Below are 18,047 nucleotides of genomic sequence, written 5' to 3' on the forward strand. Positions count from 1 at the left end.
GGTGCATTTTCCGATTTTTCCACGGACCCATTGAAAGTCAATGGGTCCGCGAAAAAAAACGGAAAACGGCACAACGGCCACGGATGCACACAACGGTCGTGTGCATGAGGCCTTAGGGGGATTTCTCACACACAGTTTTGGAGAAACTGCATTGCAGCTTTTTGTATATACCGTATTTTTCGCTCTATACGTTTTTGAGGAGGAAAATAAGGAAAAAATTTTTTTTACACTTTACATATGAATACTGCTGTGTGCGGGGCCCGGTGTAATAAAGTACAGTGACTGCACCGGGCCCCACCGTGATTCCAACAGCTTGTGTCTGCCTTCAGCCCCTCCTCCCTCCCCACTGATACATCGCAGGCAGCGCTGTGCAGCATCACGCAATGTATCAGTGTTAGCAGAGTTAAAAAAAAGAAAAAAAAGTGCGTCTTATAGGGCAAAAAATATGGTAGTTTTCTGAGCTAAAGTGCAAAGTGGATCCAGCAGGAAGAAGTATAAGGGTGCATACACACCACTGTATGTATTTTGCTGTCCGCCAAAAATACAGATGACGTCCGTGTGATTCGTTCAATGACACGTTCTATCTTTTTTGCAGGGCTGTGGAACAGACATATGGAATAGTTCCACATACGATCAGAAAAAAATACAGATAGGATGTAGAGCAAAAATATGATGGACTCTGCTGTGATTTTGACTTTGCTTTTGGATTGTGATCCAGTCCTGTTATTGCCTGTATGTCATTAATTTATTATTTTCTGCATTTGTATTTTCCCTTATAGGGCCCAGCAGCTATTTAGGAAGGGACTGTCGTCCAGTTGTGGGCCGCCGCTTTAGGACAGATCGTGCAATTAGGTAGGGACAGTGGTGTGGGTGAGTTCAGGGCTCCACCATTCCCTCCCATTACACATAGGTGAACCTGAACCTGTGTATACACACACACACACACAAACAACAATATAGTACATTTTACTTACGAAGAATGCTTAACTTCAAGGCTTTCTCATTCTTCAACCTTAAAGAAAACATACAGTTAATGAATGTGCCATACAGTGGGAAAAAACTAAAATAGGTCAAGAGGTATGAATATGTACACCAAGGGTACATGCACACGTTCAGGATTCATGTGCGGAGAATCTGCACTGATATCCGCATGTGTTCACAGGCAAATCGGTGCGGTCAATCCACATTTGGATTTGGTGCGGATTTTACTAAGTGAATAGAGAAAATACGGTCACGAAAAATAAAATAAATTGACATGCTGCGGATTTTAATATCCGCACCGTAGGTCAAAATCTGCACTGAAAAAATCTGCAAGAGAATTTCAAATTCTCATAGAATAAAATGTACATGATCTACGGTGCATATTTTCCGCATGCAAATCCTCGGGGAAAATCTGCATGCAATCCTGATCATGTGCATTTAGCCTTATGGGGTAATAACAGTGCAGTCAAAATCAATCTGCCAAAGGTGTTGTTTTTCCCATAATCATTAAAGAAATCCTTCTTGAAAACTTTTGCCATGCAAGGAATCTGTACACATGACTTTACTAAGGCTACTTTCACACTCGTGTTTGGTGCGGATCTGTCATCGATCTCCACAAACGCATCCGTTCAGATAATACAACCGCATGCATCCGTTTAGAACGGATCCATTTGTATTATCTTTAACATAGCCAAAACGGATCCGTCTTGAACACCATTGAAAGTTAATGGAGGACGGATCCGTTTTATATTGTGCCATATTGTGTCAGTGAAAACGGATCCATCCCCATTGACTTACATTGTGTGTCAGGACGGATCCGTTTGGCTCAGTTTCGTCAGACGGACACCAAAGCGGAATGGAGGCGGAAAGGAGCCAAACTGATGCATTGTGAGCGGATCCTTATCCATTCAGAATGCATTAGGGCAAAAATGATCCATTTTGGACTGCTTGTGAGATCCCTGAACGGATCTCACAAACGGAAACCAAAACGCCAGTGTGAAAGTAGCCTTATACTATATTATAGCACAAAGTCTGGATTACAGAAACAGCCTGCGACCGCAAAGTACTATGCATTAACCCCTCAACAGTCACATACAAATTTCGAAACCCCCCTGAAAATGTCACTTTATTTTAGATTTAGAATTTACATTTTTAACCCCTTAGCTTTAACTGTTCATATCTTGGGCTTGGTAACACCTAGAGATATGGGACTGTCTTGTTTGAACACTGACAGTCTAGGCTTTAAAATAAGACAAGAATGATAGCACTTTCTTTACATCGGGAGATACAGCAGTTAGAAATCGGGTCGGAATTGAAAGCCTATACCTGCTTTCACTTTCAGCTGCTAATACTCCCGATCAATTTCAACAGCTGTATCTTCCGAAGTAGAGGAGATCATGCTGTCACTCTGATCTTGTTTTAACCCTTTCCAGATATCCACTGTACATGTATGGCGAATGTCAGGTCTTTAAAGATGGCGTGCGACATAGCCGCTGGGTGCCCAAGGCTAATGTCTGTGATCGGTGATAACCTTGCTGAGGTCAGAGAAGGCGTTCCTTAACAGTAATAGACCAGAGCCTATACAAGCCTTCTAGGCCTATTACTGGTATATTCCAATGCAGGCCAGCAGGAGGCAGCACTGCATTGGAATATATAGATTTTTGTATTCAGTAATGGATAAAATGCTATTACTGAATAGAAACCACAATCTAATGATTGCATATTGTCCAATTCGATGTTTTTCCTTGCTTCATCTAACCAAAATAACTTAATAAAAAGTAATCAAAAAGTTACACATACAAAAATTGTATCAATAAAAACTACAGATCATCCCACAAAAAATGAGCCCTTACACAGTTCTGTAGAGGTAACTATAAAAAAAAAGTTAAAACACAAAAAAAAAGCTCTGGAATTTTTTCCAGCTTCCCACTACATAGTATACAATATTAAATGGTGCCATTAGAAAGAAAACAGCTTGACCCACAAAAAACAAGCCCTCATACGGCTATGTGAACAAAAAAAAAAATAATTATGGCTTGAGGATGGCAGGGAGTAAAAAAATAAAATAAAAAAAATATGGAAAACTGCCATACCAGGAAGGGGTTAAAGCATAGACTGTTAACTTTCAAACAAGATCAGTCCCATATATTTATCCGTTACGAAATCTGATAGGAGGGGTTAAAGCAGGCCTATTCCCTCCCCCTGCTGCCTGAGCAGAGTTTGGGCAAAACTATTGTACGCTTTTTTTCTATTGACTACCTATCCTCAGGATAGGTCATAAATATCAGATCAGCAGGGGAAGGGGGCCAACTCCCAGCACTCCTGCCAATCAGCTGTTTAAAGAGAAAGCAGCGCTCATGCAAGCTCTACCTTCTCTTTACTGTTTACCTGCTCGCCATCACAAGTGCAGCTGGTGAGCAGTGTAATTACAGCTCATCCGTCCCCATTCACTTCTATGGGACGACTCCAGACTATTCACTTGAACAGACAGGAGCCGTCCCGTAGAAGTGAATGGGGGCGCCATAGTTGTAGTACACGGCTCAACGCTGTAGTTGCCACAGCGAGCAGGTAAACCGTGAAGGCAGCGCTTGAACGACTGGCATTCTCTTCAAACAGCTGATCAGCAGGGGTGACTGGAGTCAGAACCCCACGGATCTGATATCGATGACCTATCCTGAGGATAGGTCATCAATATAAATAAAGTGGACAACACCTTTAAAGGGGTTGTCAGAGTTATTTTTTTGTTCTTTGAATGTTTCTAACTAGGCAATGTAAAGGCTTTACCATGCATTTACTTCATGTGCAGTGCCTGCTTTCCCAGAATTCACTAATGGCCACATGACCTGTGATGTAAGCTTCTCTCCTTTCTCTGATGATGTTTCATGCACAAGCCTGAGAGAGCAGATATCTGTACACCAGACGTCACGGTGCTGGCCACACCCCCTGCACTGCAGCCTGCTGCTGCTCTCTGCTCTCACCCTGGATTCTTTCAGGAAACTTTAACCCTTTAAGCAGCACAGACTTAGGGCTGAAGGCTTTACTCAGTAGCTGCAGGCAGTGAGGAGACAAATGCTGGGCAGGTAGCTGACAGACTGGAGGAGTTCTGCAGAGCATTGTCCAAGAACAGGTAGGGGGGAGATCCTGTGTGTATCAGCAGTGTCATTGTACAGCTGGGACTTGTAGTCCTAAACATACAACATGCTGCTGAGTATTCCAGCAGGCAGACATTTCACTCAGGGCAGGGGGAGGGGCAGAGATTGTTGTTATTGCAGGTAAACAAAGGGCCAGAAGAGAACCAGGGAAATGAGGAAATAAAACATATTGCTGCCCATCAGATTTATAGTGCTATATATTTTTTTTTCTTAAAGGGTTTCTACCACCAGATTTTCACCTATTTAGCTGTCTGACACTAGCCCGCCCCTCTCCTCTAGATTGACAGCCTACTTCTCTCCAGCTCGGCCGAATTCTCGCGCCTGCGCCGTGTGCTTCTGTATTCGGCGCAGGCGCAGTGACTGTCGGACCACTCCCTGCGCCGGCATCTTCACTGCGCCTGCGCCGATTACAGCTGTCAATCTAGAGGAGAGGAGCGGGCTGGAGAGCGCTGGGCGGCAGAAGTAGTGAGTAGACGGAGCCTCTAGGTGCTGAAAAGATGCCCCCATAGCACCTAGAGGCTCATTTGCATATCAATAAAATAAAACGTTTTTAAGCTTAACCGCCCCAGACAAGAGTAATACATGAACATGGTTAGGTACAGCAGCAGATCGCTAGTGTCAGACAGCTAAATGGGTGAGAATCTGGTGGTAGAAACCCTTTTACTCGGACAACCTCTTTAAGGGATTAAACAACTAGAGAATACAGGAAAGTGTGTCAGTCATATACATTACTTACTTCTCTTTTCTGTCTTGCTTGTGGCCTTCTCGTGCTAACTGAGCAGCTTTTCTACTGTAAGGATGGATGACCTTGTTTTCTGGTTTACCTTTATTCGGTGGTGCTTTAGGCTGCAACGTAAAAGCCACCATTAAAAGGAAACTGTCAGAAGTGTTTGCCAACATCGCTAAAAGGCTCTGAGGAATCCATTTCAATCATACCTATGAAGCTGATCCTACAGCTAACATAAACTGAAGAAACACATTTTAATCAGTATACTAATGAATACTAAAGAGTTGCCACGTGTCCATATGGCATTCCTTACCCAGGTCAGTGTAAAGACTTCTTGGCTGCAAACACTCCACAACACCACCACTCTTGACCAAAAGCTTCAGTGGTCTCCTGCTGGTTAGGACATAATGTGAAACTGGAGACTGCTGGAGCTATCAATCAAGAGTAGGGATGAGCGAACTTGTGTTTTGAAGTTCGGTGTACAAGGCTTGGGTTTGGGCTATCTAAAAATTCTGTTGTGGATTCCGCTACCACGGACCACACAACGATCTGCTAATAAAGCTCGTGCTCGTCACTTAGCATCATAGGGAATCATTCTTATCAGATGGGCGCTCACAGTATAAGACACGGCAGAGAACAGAAGACCAGGCTGGAAGTGAACAGGAAGATCATCATTAGAAGCTCTAGTGAGAAAAGCAACTGGGTCCATGTCACTGCATTCTGGATTGATCCAAAAATGAATGAAATAGATGGAGACAGCATGTCCCTTGTGTTCCTTTTATTCCAGATGTGACGTTACGATAAAAAAAACATTTTAACCCCTTAGTGGCCACCCTGTTTTGGGCCTTACTGACAAAGCGTTTTTCTTCATCGCGTTCCAAGAACTATAACTTTTTTATTTTTCTGTCTATATAGCTTTATGAGGGCTTGTTTTTTGCTGGACAAGTTGTAGTTTTCAATGGCGCCATTTTGGGGTACACATAACTTTTTGATGTACTTTTATTAACTCTTTCTGGGAGGGAGATGGGAAAAACAGCAATATTGCCACTGCGTTTTTACGTTATAAATTTTACGGCGTTCACTTTTCAGTATAACATAATATCATCTCTATTCTCTGGGTCCGTATGATTACAGTGATACCAAAAACATGTAGTTTTTTTTAGGTTTTACTACTTTTTTGCAATAAACCCCCTTTTAAAAAAAAAAAATATATATATGTTTTTGCATTGCTGCTACCCAAGACCCATAACCTTTTTTTCCTTTTCTTTCTATAAAGTTGCATCGGTATCATTTTGGAGTAAATGGCGCTTTTTGATCACTTGTTATAAAAAAAAAAATTCTGTGGCAACTAAGAATAAATTTGCAATTCTGGCTTTTTTATCCATTTTTAATTTTTTACGGCGTTCACTGTAGGGGATAATTTAAGTGATATGTAGTCCGGGTCGTTACAGACGTGGAAATAACAAAATATATGGGGGAGATTTTTTATTTTATTTTTTCATTGAAAAGCCTATTTTCAATGGGAAAAAAAAAGTGTAATTTTTTTATTTAATAGATTTTTTTTTACCACTTAATAGTCCCACAAGGGAACTATAACAGACAGTATTTTGATTGCTTTTAAAATGCAATGCATTATCCCTATAATGCATTGCATTTTAATAGAAATGCTATTTTAACATAGAAAGGCGCAGCCTGCTGGAAATTCGTACAGCCGGGACCAGGGCCTACAACAGATGCCAGGTAGCCTTCAAACACAGCCTTCCGCTCCCTCTGTCACTGCTTTACATGCGGCGGGCTGTTAGAGCAGGGTCGCGGCTCTAGACTGGGCCGCTGTAAAAAAAAAGCGGCGGCCCAGGCTAAGGCCCCTTAGTGAACGCCATAAAAACACATATCGGTGGTCACTAAGGGGTTAAACTGAAGCATCACATCTGGAATAAAAAGGAACACAACGAACGTGCTGTCTCCATCTATTTCTTTCATTTTGGATCAACTTATATGGGTGATTGAACCTATACCCCGGGAGACAGGCACCCATCTTTTTATTTTTTTACTTGGAGTGCTGTTCACTTTGGATGTTCGTAACAATTAGCATGTTGGATTGGGAAGTGGTGTACATTTAGTGACCACACACTTTCTGTGATTTGCAGTGTTTTAACAGCTCCAAACTTTTTATTTGATAGGCTACTAAAATAATTGTTGTCCTTTTGTTTGTACATTACATTTTAAATTTTTGAGTTTTTTGTTTAGGGAGAAATCTGAAAAAAAAAGTATATTTTTTCAAACTATAGCGCGCTATTCTGTAAGTATGCAAGTAACATCAAAATAAATTATTAAAATGGGTTCCCTATTTTGTGTCGGCTGTTTTGATATATAACCAGTATATTTTTGTGTGAGTAGGTTGACTATGGCAATTGTTTCGGTTGAAATTAGTATTTTTTTTCTCTTGCGTGTAAGGCTACTTTCACACTAGCGTTTTTTGCGGATCCGTCATGGATCTGAAATTACAATAATACAACCGTATGAATCCGTAATGAACAGATCCGGTTGTATTAGGTCTTATATAGCCATGACGTATCTGTTATGAACACCATTGAAAGTCAACTGGGGACGGATCCGTTTTCTATTGTGTCAGAGAAAATGGATCCGTCTCTATTGACTTACATTGTGTTTCAGGACAGATCCGCCTTGCTCCGCACCACATCGTGGACTGAGAAAACACTGCTTGCAGTGTTTTTCTGTCCGCGATGGGAACGCAACCAAATGAAACGGAATGCATTCTGATGTACTCTGTTTCGTTCAGTTCAGTTTTGTCCCTATTGACAATGAATGGGGACAAAACTGAAGCGTTTTCTTCCTCTATTGAGATCCTATGATGGATCTCAATAGCAGAATTGAAAACGATAGTGTGAAAGTAGTCTAAGCTATTATATACCCTGTATGTATTTTATTTACTTTTTAAAGGGTTTCTGTCACCAGATTTACCCCATTAAGCTAGCTGACATAAGCGATGTGCTAATGTCAGCTAAACCTAACTAGCATATTCCTACTTTTATCTATGCCCCCAGAAATATAAGTTTTATAATATGCTAATTAGCCTGTAGGAGCAGGGGGGGGGGGGGGGGGGCGCGTTGTTCCTGCTCCTAGAGGCTCCGTTTGTGGCGGAACCAGCCTCGCCACTGGGCATTGGAGAGGACTGGCGGGTAGCCTCCTACCTGCTGACTATGGCCCCTGGTAAATTTGTACGTTTGAATGTAATTTGGGCATGTGGTATTTTATATTGCTGCTCCTGGCCCTTTAAGGACCATCCGTGGACATATTATGACTTTTAGGAACAATGCCCTTTAAGACTGTATAGCAGATTGCATTCAGGCTGTCTTAAATATTATGTATGTTATTATGGGTTTGGTTAAATTGTATTGCAATGTATTGTGAACTGTATACATCTTGCTCTTACTGTAATGTTTACTATGTTAAAGGCATTGCTGTTCTGTGCCTCTTCTCCTCCCCCTTTTTCCTGTCCCATTGTTTCCCCAGCAAGGTGTTGACTCAGGGACACTGGGAGACCAGTTTAAACCAGCTGCTCCTCAATCTCCCATCAGCCCTTGCTATTGTCTGGCCCCCACCCTTCCTTGTACCATAGTCCTCCATGTGCCCTATTGTATGTAAATGAGGCTGATGGGGGGGGGGGGGGTGTTAAAGTAGGTGTGCTATGTCTAAATAAAGTCAGTTCCTGTTTTAACCCTCAAAGTGAAGTGTCGTCTCATTCTTGGGGGAGGATTTATGGTATGCTGTTCCAGTTTGACTGCTAGCAGCGTAAACCTATTCGTATGGTTTCCTATTCCACTGTCTACAGCATTCATATACTTGAGAAGATTTATATGCTTCTTCGGTTCGGTGATGGTGGTATCTGCCAGAGTGCTTGGAAACCTCAGGAAACACTAGGAGCATCCATCAACGAAGGTACTCAGTCGGGGTGCCAGGTGATCCGTTACACCGTTCTTCCACCTTTGTCGCCTCCCTCCAAGTCCTGATTGACAGGGCAAGGCAGCGCTCGCATCTGTCTGCCAGCCCTGTACTCTGGTGAAATCTCACGCCGTTCAGCATTCGGCGCAGTGAGAGGGAAAGACACTCGCAGGCTGCCAGCTTCCTCCCCGCGCCGAATACTGAAAGGTGCGAGATTTCACCAGAGCACAGGGCTGGCAGACAGATGCGAGCGCTGCCTGGCCCTGTCAATCAGGACTTGGAGGGAGCATCTATAAAAGTTAGATTTCTGGTGTAACGGCATAGATAAAAGTAGGCATAGGCTAGTTAGCCATGTGCTAATGTCAGCTAGTTTAATGGGGTAAAATCTGGTGACAGAAACCCTTTAAATTAATGTTTGGTAAATAATATTTCTTCCAAGAGGTCATTAAAAGGCCTCTGAAGAATATTTACATTTTTTTGCAGCCAAAAGGACAAAGGCAGAACTGATCAGGGTCTGCTAAGACCCAGCTGCTCTGCTCAAGACACCCGGCGAACAAGCAATCGATTTGTCCAATAGAGATAATCAGCATAGCCACTTCATCTATTTACTTAAAGGAAACCTGTCACCATGATTTAGCGCATAGAGCTGGGGACATGGGCTGCTAGATGGCCACTAGCACATCTGCAGTACCCAGGTCCCATAGCTCTCTGCGCTTTTATGGTGTTAAAATACCGTTTTTAGTGATATGCAAATTACCTCCTATGTGTCCTGTAGCCGGAGATGAGTCCAGCGGAAGGGAGCCCAGCACCGCCCCGCGTCCGCCGAATCTCCTCCTTGCCTGCTGACGTCATAGAGCTGCAGTGCCGAAATCTCGCGATGCGCGAGCTAGCGCATGCGTAGTTCGTTCCCTGTGCTGATTCCAGTACAGGGAATGAACATGATGCCGAGACTGCGCATGCGCTAGCTCGCGCATCGCGAGATTTCGGCACTGCAGCTCTATGACGTCAGCAGGCAAGGAGGAGATTCGGCGGACGCGGGGCGGTGCTGGGCTCCCTTCCGCTGGACTCATCTCCGGCTACAGGACACATAGGAGGTAATTTGCATATCACTAAAAACGGTATTTTAACACCATAAAAGCGCAGAGAGCTATGGGACCTGGGTACTGCAGATGTGCTAGTGGCCATCTAGCAGCCCATGTCCCCAGCTCTATGCGCTAAATCATGGTGACAGGTTCCCTTTAAAGGGGTTGTCTTAATTCAGAAAATGACATTGATCATAAAGATAAAGTAAATACAAGGCACTTACTAATGTATTGCGATTGTCCATATTGCCTCCTTTGCTGACTAGATTAATTCTTACATTACATTATACACTGCTCGTTTCCACGACCACCCTGCAATCCAGTAGCAGTGGCCATGCTTGCACACTATAGGATAATTGGGCCGTGTAAATCCGCTCTGCATAACTAAAACTGCTGACTGAGTCGCTATAAATCTTTCCGATAAGTATGACTGTTAGGCCTTACGCGCACCACTGTTAGATGTTTTGTGGTCCGCAAATGGCAGCTCTCTACATTCCGCATTTTGCGGACCAGAATGGCCGGGCCCTAATAGAACAGTCCTATCCTTGTCCATAATGCGGACAATAATGGGCCATGTTATGTTTTTTTGCGGCATGGCCATGTGGACACAGAATGCATACAGCGTTATTTCCTTTTTTTGCGGCCCCATTAAAGTGAATATGTTCGTTTGCACGAGTCCTAAAACAAACATTTACAAGGTAGAAAGACAAGACAAAACAACAAAAAAATAAAAATTCTGGCTGACTATCCGTGTGGCAAAGAGAGGGAATCTGTCAAAACATACCCACTTTATTATGATGGGTTCAGATGTTTTCTTAATAAGAACAGAAAACCAATGATCTAAATCCTGGGGGCGGCTGCAGACTTTGCAAGTGTCCACTAATTAATATGTCAATCAGCTCCTTCACTTTCTTCTTTTCTCACCGTCCACAGACACTGCGCGAATGTCGGAATTGCTAGAATTATTTCTTTCTTTAAAAAGGAGGAGGACAGGGCTGAACAGAGTTTCTGTTCTGTAACGAAGTCTCTCCGTCCAGCTCTTCTGACCTGCAATCCTGTGCTTCTAAATTGGAAGCGAGTCCTCCAGGCAGCCGGCTTGCTTATGTGTGTGATGTATATGTGAAAATGCGCATTTCTGTGATTTCTCTTGGCGGCTAAATTTAGAACTTCGATACGTTTCCATAGCAACGCATTCTGATAGATTCTAATGGATATCTATAGGACACGAAAACTTCAGGCCAGATCTTGGAAATTGTCCAGGTTTCTATGGCCACAAATCGTCTAACTCTAGTTTGTAGAACACTAAACATCAAAGTACTAAAGGAAAATAACAGGACATTTTACTTCATATTCACTTAGTCCAATTAAGTGCATTACCGTGATTCCAGACCTACAAAGCCATGATTGGGTGTTGCCATTGGCCCTTTGTAGCCTAACATTTCCCCATCTCTATTCATATCATTGTCTGCCCAAATCTATATTACATTACATTATACTCCTGCTGTTACAAGGATAACCCATATATAAGAAGACTGAAACACTATAGCCCGGGGTTTCCATAGGCGTACTAATAAAAAAAGTCTAATGAGCAAAAAGCCCAGCAGATTGGACAAACACTGGCTGAGGCCGCGTTCACATCACAGCTTCATTTGATGTTCATGATTTACATTAGTCATGGGATAACGCCTTTAAAAAAAAAAGTAGAACTCTCATCTGTCGTTTCTACTTTCTCTCCTTTCATCATCCACTCCTCATTTTGGCTTTCAAAACTGCACGAAGAAACCTGACATTTGGAATCAAATAACGTTCCTGCAATTATAGATGGTGGCTTCCAACACACACATTTGGTGAACTAAGCCTTGAATAATGTATTTTTATTGGGCCATGATACAGAACTGACTAGAAAATGCAATATCTTCTCTCGACTGTAAGCTCTTCTGGCGGGGCTTTCTCCCCTTCCGTGTTGGTCTTTTTACTTTGTTTCTCGAGTTTGTTTGGTCTATTGAATCTGCTTGTTTGATCGATGAATGTGCATTCACGTGCAATGTATTAAGGTGGTTCTCCAGGCATTTCATTTAATTAGTACTTTGCCCTAACATGTAAAAGGAAGATCTTTTAGACAGTGCCTGTCCCTGGCTCCCCAATGCTGCCGTCTCTGCTGCACTGACACAGGCTGCGGGCCCTTCTGCCCGGGCCCTGACCAGATGTGTGCACATCTTTTCCTGTTCAGTTGCATTTACTATAAGACAGCTGAAGCGTACACATCCAGTTGGGACCACGGCAGAGATGGTGGCATTGAGGGAGCCATGGACAGGTAAGTACTGTCTAAAAGGTATTCCTTTGACCGGTTAGTATGAAGTACTTATTAAGTGAGATGCCTGGAGGAGTCCTTTGAGCCTTCTGTTCATACGTACTGAATGGGGAGAAGGGAGAAAGCCGTTGCCAGACGCCTCTCTAAAACAGTTGAAATTCAACAATCACAATCCTTATCTCCCCAAACATCTGCCGAGAGTCATGCCATATACATTACATGGTCAAAATAGGCGTGTTCAGTTGACATAGATCTAATGTGTATGGTAAGCTCAAGACCAGACTTAAACAAGTTGTCCCATGAAATATATTCTACAGTTTTCAAACTGGCACCTGGATCTCAATTATTTTGTAGTTGAATGTAATAAAAAAAAATTGCATAGCCACTGAGTTTTATAAAAAATTAAATAATAAAGTATCTGTATAGCGCCACCTTCCCTTTGTTCTTTTTCTTATTTCTTTGTCCCACTGAGAAGGCCGCACATGCTCAGTTTCATCCTTCAACTGCCTCCTGAGCTGTGATAGGGAGAGAGCTGCAGCAGAATAGACACGCCCTTGGAGCTGCTACAGACAAAACACTCCCTTTGAACTGCAGGTCTGATATACAGTAAATCTAGTAGAGTAATGAATGGGGTGGTCTCTGGATCCACGTGAGGTTCAGAGATGGTAGATGTATTTTATGATATCTGATTTTCATTTTTTACATCAATCATGGAATAACCCCTTTAAGTTGCATTAAAAAACGGGGTAAAATTGCATATTAGATTCAAGGAAATGCATTCAGAACTGGTTCTATGTAAAACCACATTTTAATAGTAGATGATGCCCTTGGCATAAGCATATGATGATAAAATACAGGAAAAATTAGGTGAAAGCCAGGTAATACAGAATGGCGCAGAGTTACTAAACCTGCAGGTGTAAATGGGGAGCAGGTGTGTTATATTTGGTGTTATCGCTCCCAAGCGCCCTCATACTGGTCACTGGAAGTTCTCTCTGAGGATCTGAAAAAAATAATTGTTGCTTTACACAAAGATGGCCTAGGCTATAAGAAGATTGCCAACACCCTGAAACTGAGCTGCAGCACGGTGGGTAAGACCATACAGTGGTTTAACAAGACAGGTTCCACTCAGAACAGGCCTCCACCCCAGCTATTGCTTGACAGTATTTTGTAGTTCCATTGATGTCATCCTATGGTTGTGTTAAAGGGGTTCTGCACATTGTTTAAACTGTTGATCTATCCTCTGGATAGCTCATCAGCATCTGACCGGCGGGGGTCCGACACCCGGGACCCGCAACGCTCAGCTGTTTGAGAAAGCAGCGGCGCTCTAGCAGTGCCACAGCCTTCTCACTGTTTACCACTGGCCCAGTGACGTCACGACTAGCATCACTGGCCTGGGCGGGGCTAAGCTCTGTTCAAGAGAACGGAGCTTAGCCCCGCCCAGGCCAGTTGATGGTCACTGTATCCCTCCTGCCAGTAAATGTAGAATTAAGCTCTTCTTCTCCTCACTCAGATCTCTCTTTTCACCTCTTTTGGCATGGACTGTATTTTTATTTTTACACCTACTTCAGGTACTACTAGCAATGCTTTTGCCATCCAGCTTATTCTATAACAGAAGAATAATGATGATCACAGGTGTGGTTTTTATACTATTGCTTGTTAAATAGGATTTGATTTTGGGTACTTTCACACTGCCTGCCGGATCCTGCAATCCAGACACAAACTGATGGCATTTGTCAGACGGATCCGGATCCGTCTGACAAATGCATTGAAATACCAGATCCGTCTCTCCGCTGTCATCCGTCTCTGCGCATGAGCAGACTGGAAAGCCGGATCCGTTTTGCCGGAACACTTAATGCTGGATCCGGCGCTAATACACCTCAATGTAAATTAATGCTGGATCCTGCATCTGTTCAGTATTTTTGGCAGCATGCTGCAGTATTTTCTCCGTCCAAAAAATGGAAGAGGGACTGAACTGATGCATCCGGAACGGAATGCTCTCCATTCAGAATGCATTAGGATAAAACTGATCAGGTTTTTTTCCGGTATTGAACTCCTGTGACGGAACTCAATACCGGAAAACAAAACCGCTAGTGTGAAAGTACCCTTGGCTGACCTCAATAAGTAGGATGAGGTGTGCCTGTGATGGAATGGCTGCCATACATGTGGAGATGCCGATTAAAGAAAAACTGGAGTGATCTCTTATTTTTTACAGAGCTGGATATATTTTTTTTTTAAAGAAATGCTGTCTCTCAAAATAAAACCTTTAGAAGAAATTGCCTTCGTTCTACAACAGTAAGACAGAAAAGTGAAATGTTTCTACAAATACCGATTACCACAAAGGGATCACTGTGTTTAACGTTCCAGCAAGCAGATTAATGGAAGGACACAACAGGGCTACAGCGAGTCACAATCGCTCCTAAATGGCCATAATTTGCCTACAATTGGCAGGTTTACTGATCGTACCCTGGTGAAAGTCAATTATATGGATGTCATACAAAAGAAAGTACACAAAGATTGCAAAAAGCTACCTAAATCAAAAAGGTCAGAGAAATGAAAAGTTTATGGACAAACAAGAATCTATTAAACTGAAATGACCGTCAAAGGAACAGTGAGAAAAATGTGGGCTGTGGATACAATAAACTTTGGTTTTGTCTAAAGTAAAGTTATTTTATTATTGCACAGAAAAAATCTTATTTTTTTTCCTAGAGATCAGGAGATGTAGAAGGCTTCAATACGCCAGTGCAGAGCCAGTATGGTTACTGGAAGTTACATCCGTTCAAATGAAAGAAACTGCTGTTCAACATGGGACTGGCTAGAGAAATACTACATAAACGCCTTATCCCGATGACTCAATCTTAGGCCTTATACGGGCATTCATTTTAAGAGTTTTAGGGTACTTTCACACTAGCGGTAATGTTTTCTGGTATTGAGACCCTATGACGGATCTCAATTCCGGAAAACATTAACGCTTCATTGTCAATGGGGACAAAACGTAACTGAACAGAAGGGAATGCTCCAAAATGCATTCTGTTCCGTTCTCATACCGGAGAGCAAACCGCAGCATGCTGTAGTTTGCTTTCTGTCCTGGGATGCGGTGAAAACGGATCTGCCATGGCCCACAATGCAAGTCAGTGCATCCCCTATTGACTTTCAATGGAGTTCATGCCGGATCAGTCTTGGCTATGTTAAAGATAATACAACCGTATCTGTTCATAACGGATACAGATGGTTGTATAATCAGTAACGGAAGCGTTTTTGCTGAGCCCTGCCAGATCCAGCAAAAACGCTGGTGTGAAAGTAGCCTTAGAGAAGTTTTCTGCATTCGTTGCTTGTTCTCACAATATCTTTGCCCTGGAACAAGGAACATTATTATTATTTAGCATTAAAGTGCCATTCATTCCATGGCGCTGTACATATGATAAGGGGTGCACATACATACTACAGACGATTGCACTAAGCATGAACAAGACGAGTTCCTGACTGGTACAGAAGGAGAGCGGGCCCTGAGGGCTTACAATCTACAAGCAACATCAGTATTTTTATGACCAAAATGCAGAGTTACTGCTACATTTCAGGTGACTTAATACTCGCCGTATACTTCTGCGTAAACTTATATACAAATACTTATATACATAAAGAACTGCAAGAATACACAATAGGCTGTCCATGCAAAAGACGTCAGTTTCATGATAGGTAGCCCAAAGTAAATTAAGAGAGGAGGGAGAACAGTGTACATAGGCACAACCTCTATCTTATCTGGTGAGAACGGGGGCTTATAGACCCTCACCTAATGGGGGAAATGCTAGGATCGCAACACACAAAGCGGCATATAGAGTTAAACTGTAGATTTGGATGCTGCCAAGCTTCAGCCTTCAAGCATGGCGGACAAAATCAGGGACTGAAAGGAAGACAAACCGGGATCAGTGGCGGCGATGCAACCAGGTAAGTCCAAAAGGAGACGTATTGGTTAATTTACTTTATTTAACGTTCTCTTTCTAGGTAACATGTTTCGGGGCCAAAGTGTGATATAGGCCTGAAAAGCGTTACCTAGAAAGAGAACATTAAATAAAGTAAATTAACCAATACATCTCCGTTTGGACTTACCTGGTTGCGCCACTGGCGATCCCTGTTCTTCTTCCTTCCAAAGAAGGAATATACGTAAGAACTAAGTTTTACAGAAACTTCCTCGCCCTCCTGTTAACCAAAATGGTACAAAAAATGATGCCATTTGGTAGGACTGACAAACTGTTATGTATACATTCTATCGTACGAAAAATGTCTACCATATTTTGCCCTTATATAGGTCATTACATTCATCTGATATCCCTACATTAGGCTACTTTCACACTGGCGTTCGGTGCGGATCCGTCTTGTATCTGCACAGACGGATCCGCACCGATAATGCAAACTCTTGTATCAGTTCATAACGGATCCGTTTGCATTATTCATAAAAAAGTCAAAACGTATCCGTTTTTAATTGCACCATATTGCATCAGTGAAAAACGGATCCGTCCCCATTGACTTACATTCTAAGTCAGGACGGATCCGTTTGGCTCTGCATAGTCAGGCGGACACCAAAACGCTGCAAGCTGCATTTTAGTGTCAGCCTCAAAAGCGGAACGGAGACCAAACGCAGCCAGACTGATGCATTCTGAGCGGATCCTTATCCATTCAGAATGCACTGGGGCTGAACTGATCCGTTTTGGGCTGCTTGTGAGAGCCCTGAAACGGATCTCACAAGCGGACCCAGAAACGCCAGTGTGAAAGTAGCCTTAATGGTCTAATGGTGTTCCCCCATGACAATAAGGGCCGCTTCACACGAGCGGATGCCGTGCGTGGCATCCGCTCCGTGAAAGAGTGCCAAGACCCGCTGCAGACTGCAGAGGCACGGAGCGGTAACATGACTGTTAATGCTCCGTGCCTCTCTGTGATCTCTTTACTACGAAATCACAGTGACAACTGTGATTTCGTAGTAAAGAGATCACAGAGAGGCACGGAGCATTAACAGTCATGTTACCGCTCCGTGCCTCTGCAGTCTGCAGCGGGTCTTGGCACTCTTTCACGGAGCGGATGCCACGCACGGCATCCGCTCGTGTGAAGCGGCCCTAACTGGGTCTAACAGGCTGTTACCTGCACCTCTTCACACGTAGCTTTAGTCTAGCACCTCTCTCATCTTATGGAAAATGTAAAAACCCCTTCCTCGCTCCACGATTTTCCATTTTTCATTTTTACTCCCTGCCTTCCTGCAGTCATAACTTCTTTATTTTCCTATTCACATAGCTGTATGATGGCTTGTTTTTGCGAGAAAAGTTGTACTTTTTGAAGGCACCATTTACTGTTGCATATTATATAGTTATTATGGATGCAGTAAAATAACAGGTATTATTATCTATGCAGTAAAACTGATACAAAAATACCACATTCATATAGTTTTCAGAGCAAAAACAGAGACAGACATACACTAGGTCCGAGAAATCGACCAAACACATCAATGAAGTCTCTAAGTCCATTAAAATTATAACCGAGCACAGATGGCATCCATGTTCCTTCAGTGGTAGAAGATGCTCAGGAAATACATTTTCAGCCTAGCAGAGTACCCTGAATCCAGATGCCATACAGAGAGCAAAAAAATAATAATGGACAAATGGACCAAAAGTCAAGTAAAGACAAAAGTCAAATACAGTATTTTTCGCGTTCTAAGACGCACCTGATGATAAGGGGCACCTAGGTTTTTCAGGAGAAAAATAAGAAAACAAATATTTTGAACCAAAAGGTGTGCTTTTGGATGGTTTTGAACTAATGGTGGTCTGTGTGGATGACGCACTGTTATA

At 42.8% G+C, this 18,047-nt stretch overlaps 1 protein-coding gene across 1 annotated transcript in view; it reads right to left on the minus strand.

Moving 5' to 3' along the window:
• The window catches only part of TMA16 (translation machinery associated 16 homolog), a 66,195-nt gene that overhangs the window by 36,698 nt on the left and 11,450 nt on the right, over positions 1-18,047 (minus strand). The window contains exons 2-3 of the mRNA XM_044299900.1: positions 4,870-4,979; positions 975-1,012 (exon numbers count right to left, since the gene is read on the minus strand). Of these exons, the coding sequence (XP_044155835.1) occupies positions 975-1,012; positions 4,870-4,979 (148 nt within the window). The remainder of the gene's footprint in view (positions 1-974; positions 1,013-4,869; positions 4,980-18,047) is intronic.

Source organism: Bufo gargarizans, chromosome 1, assembly GCF_014858855.1.
Source record: "Bufo gargarizans isolate SCDJY-AF-19 chromosome 1, ASM1485885v1, whole genome shotgun sequence".
Classification (NCBI taxonomy): domain Eukaryota; kingdom Metazoa; phylum Chordata; class Amphibia; order Anura; family Bufonidae; genus Bufo; species Bufo gargarizans.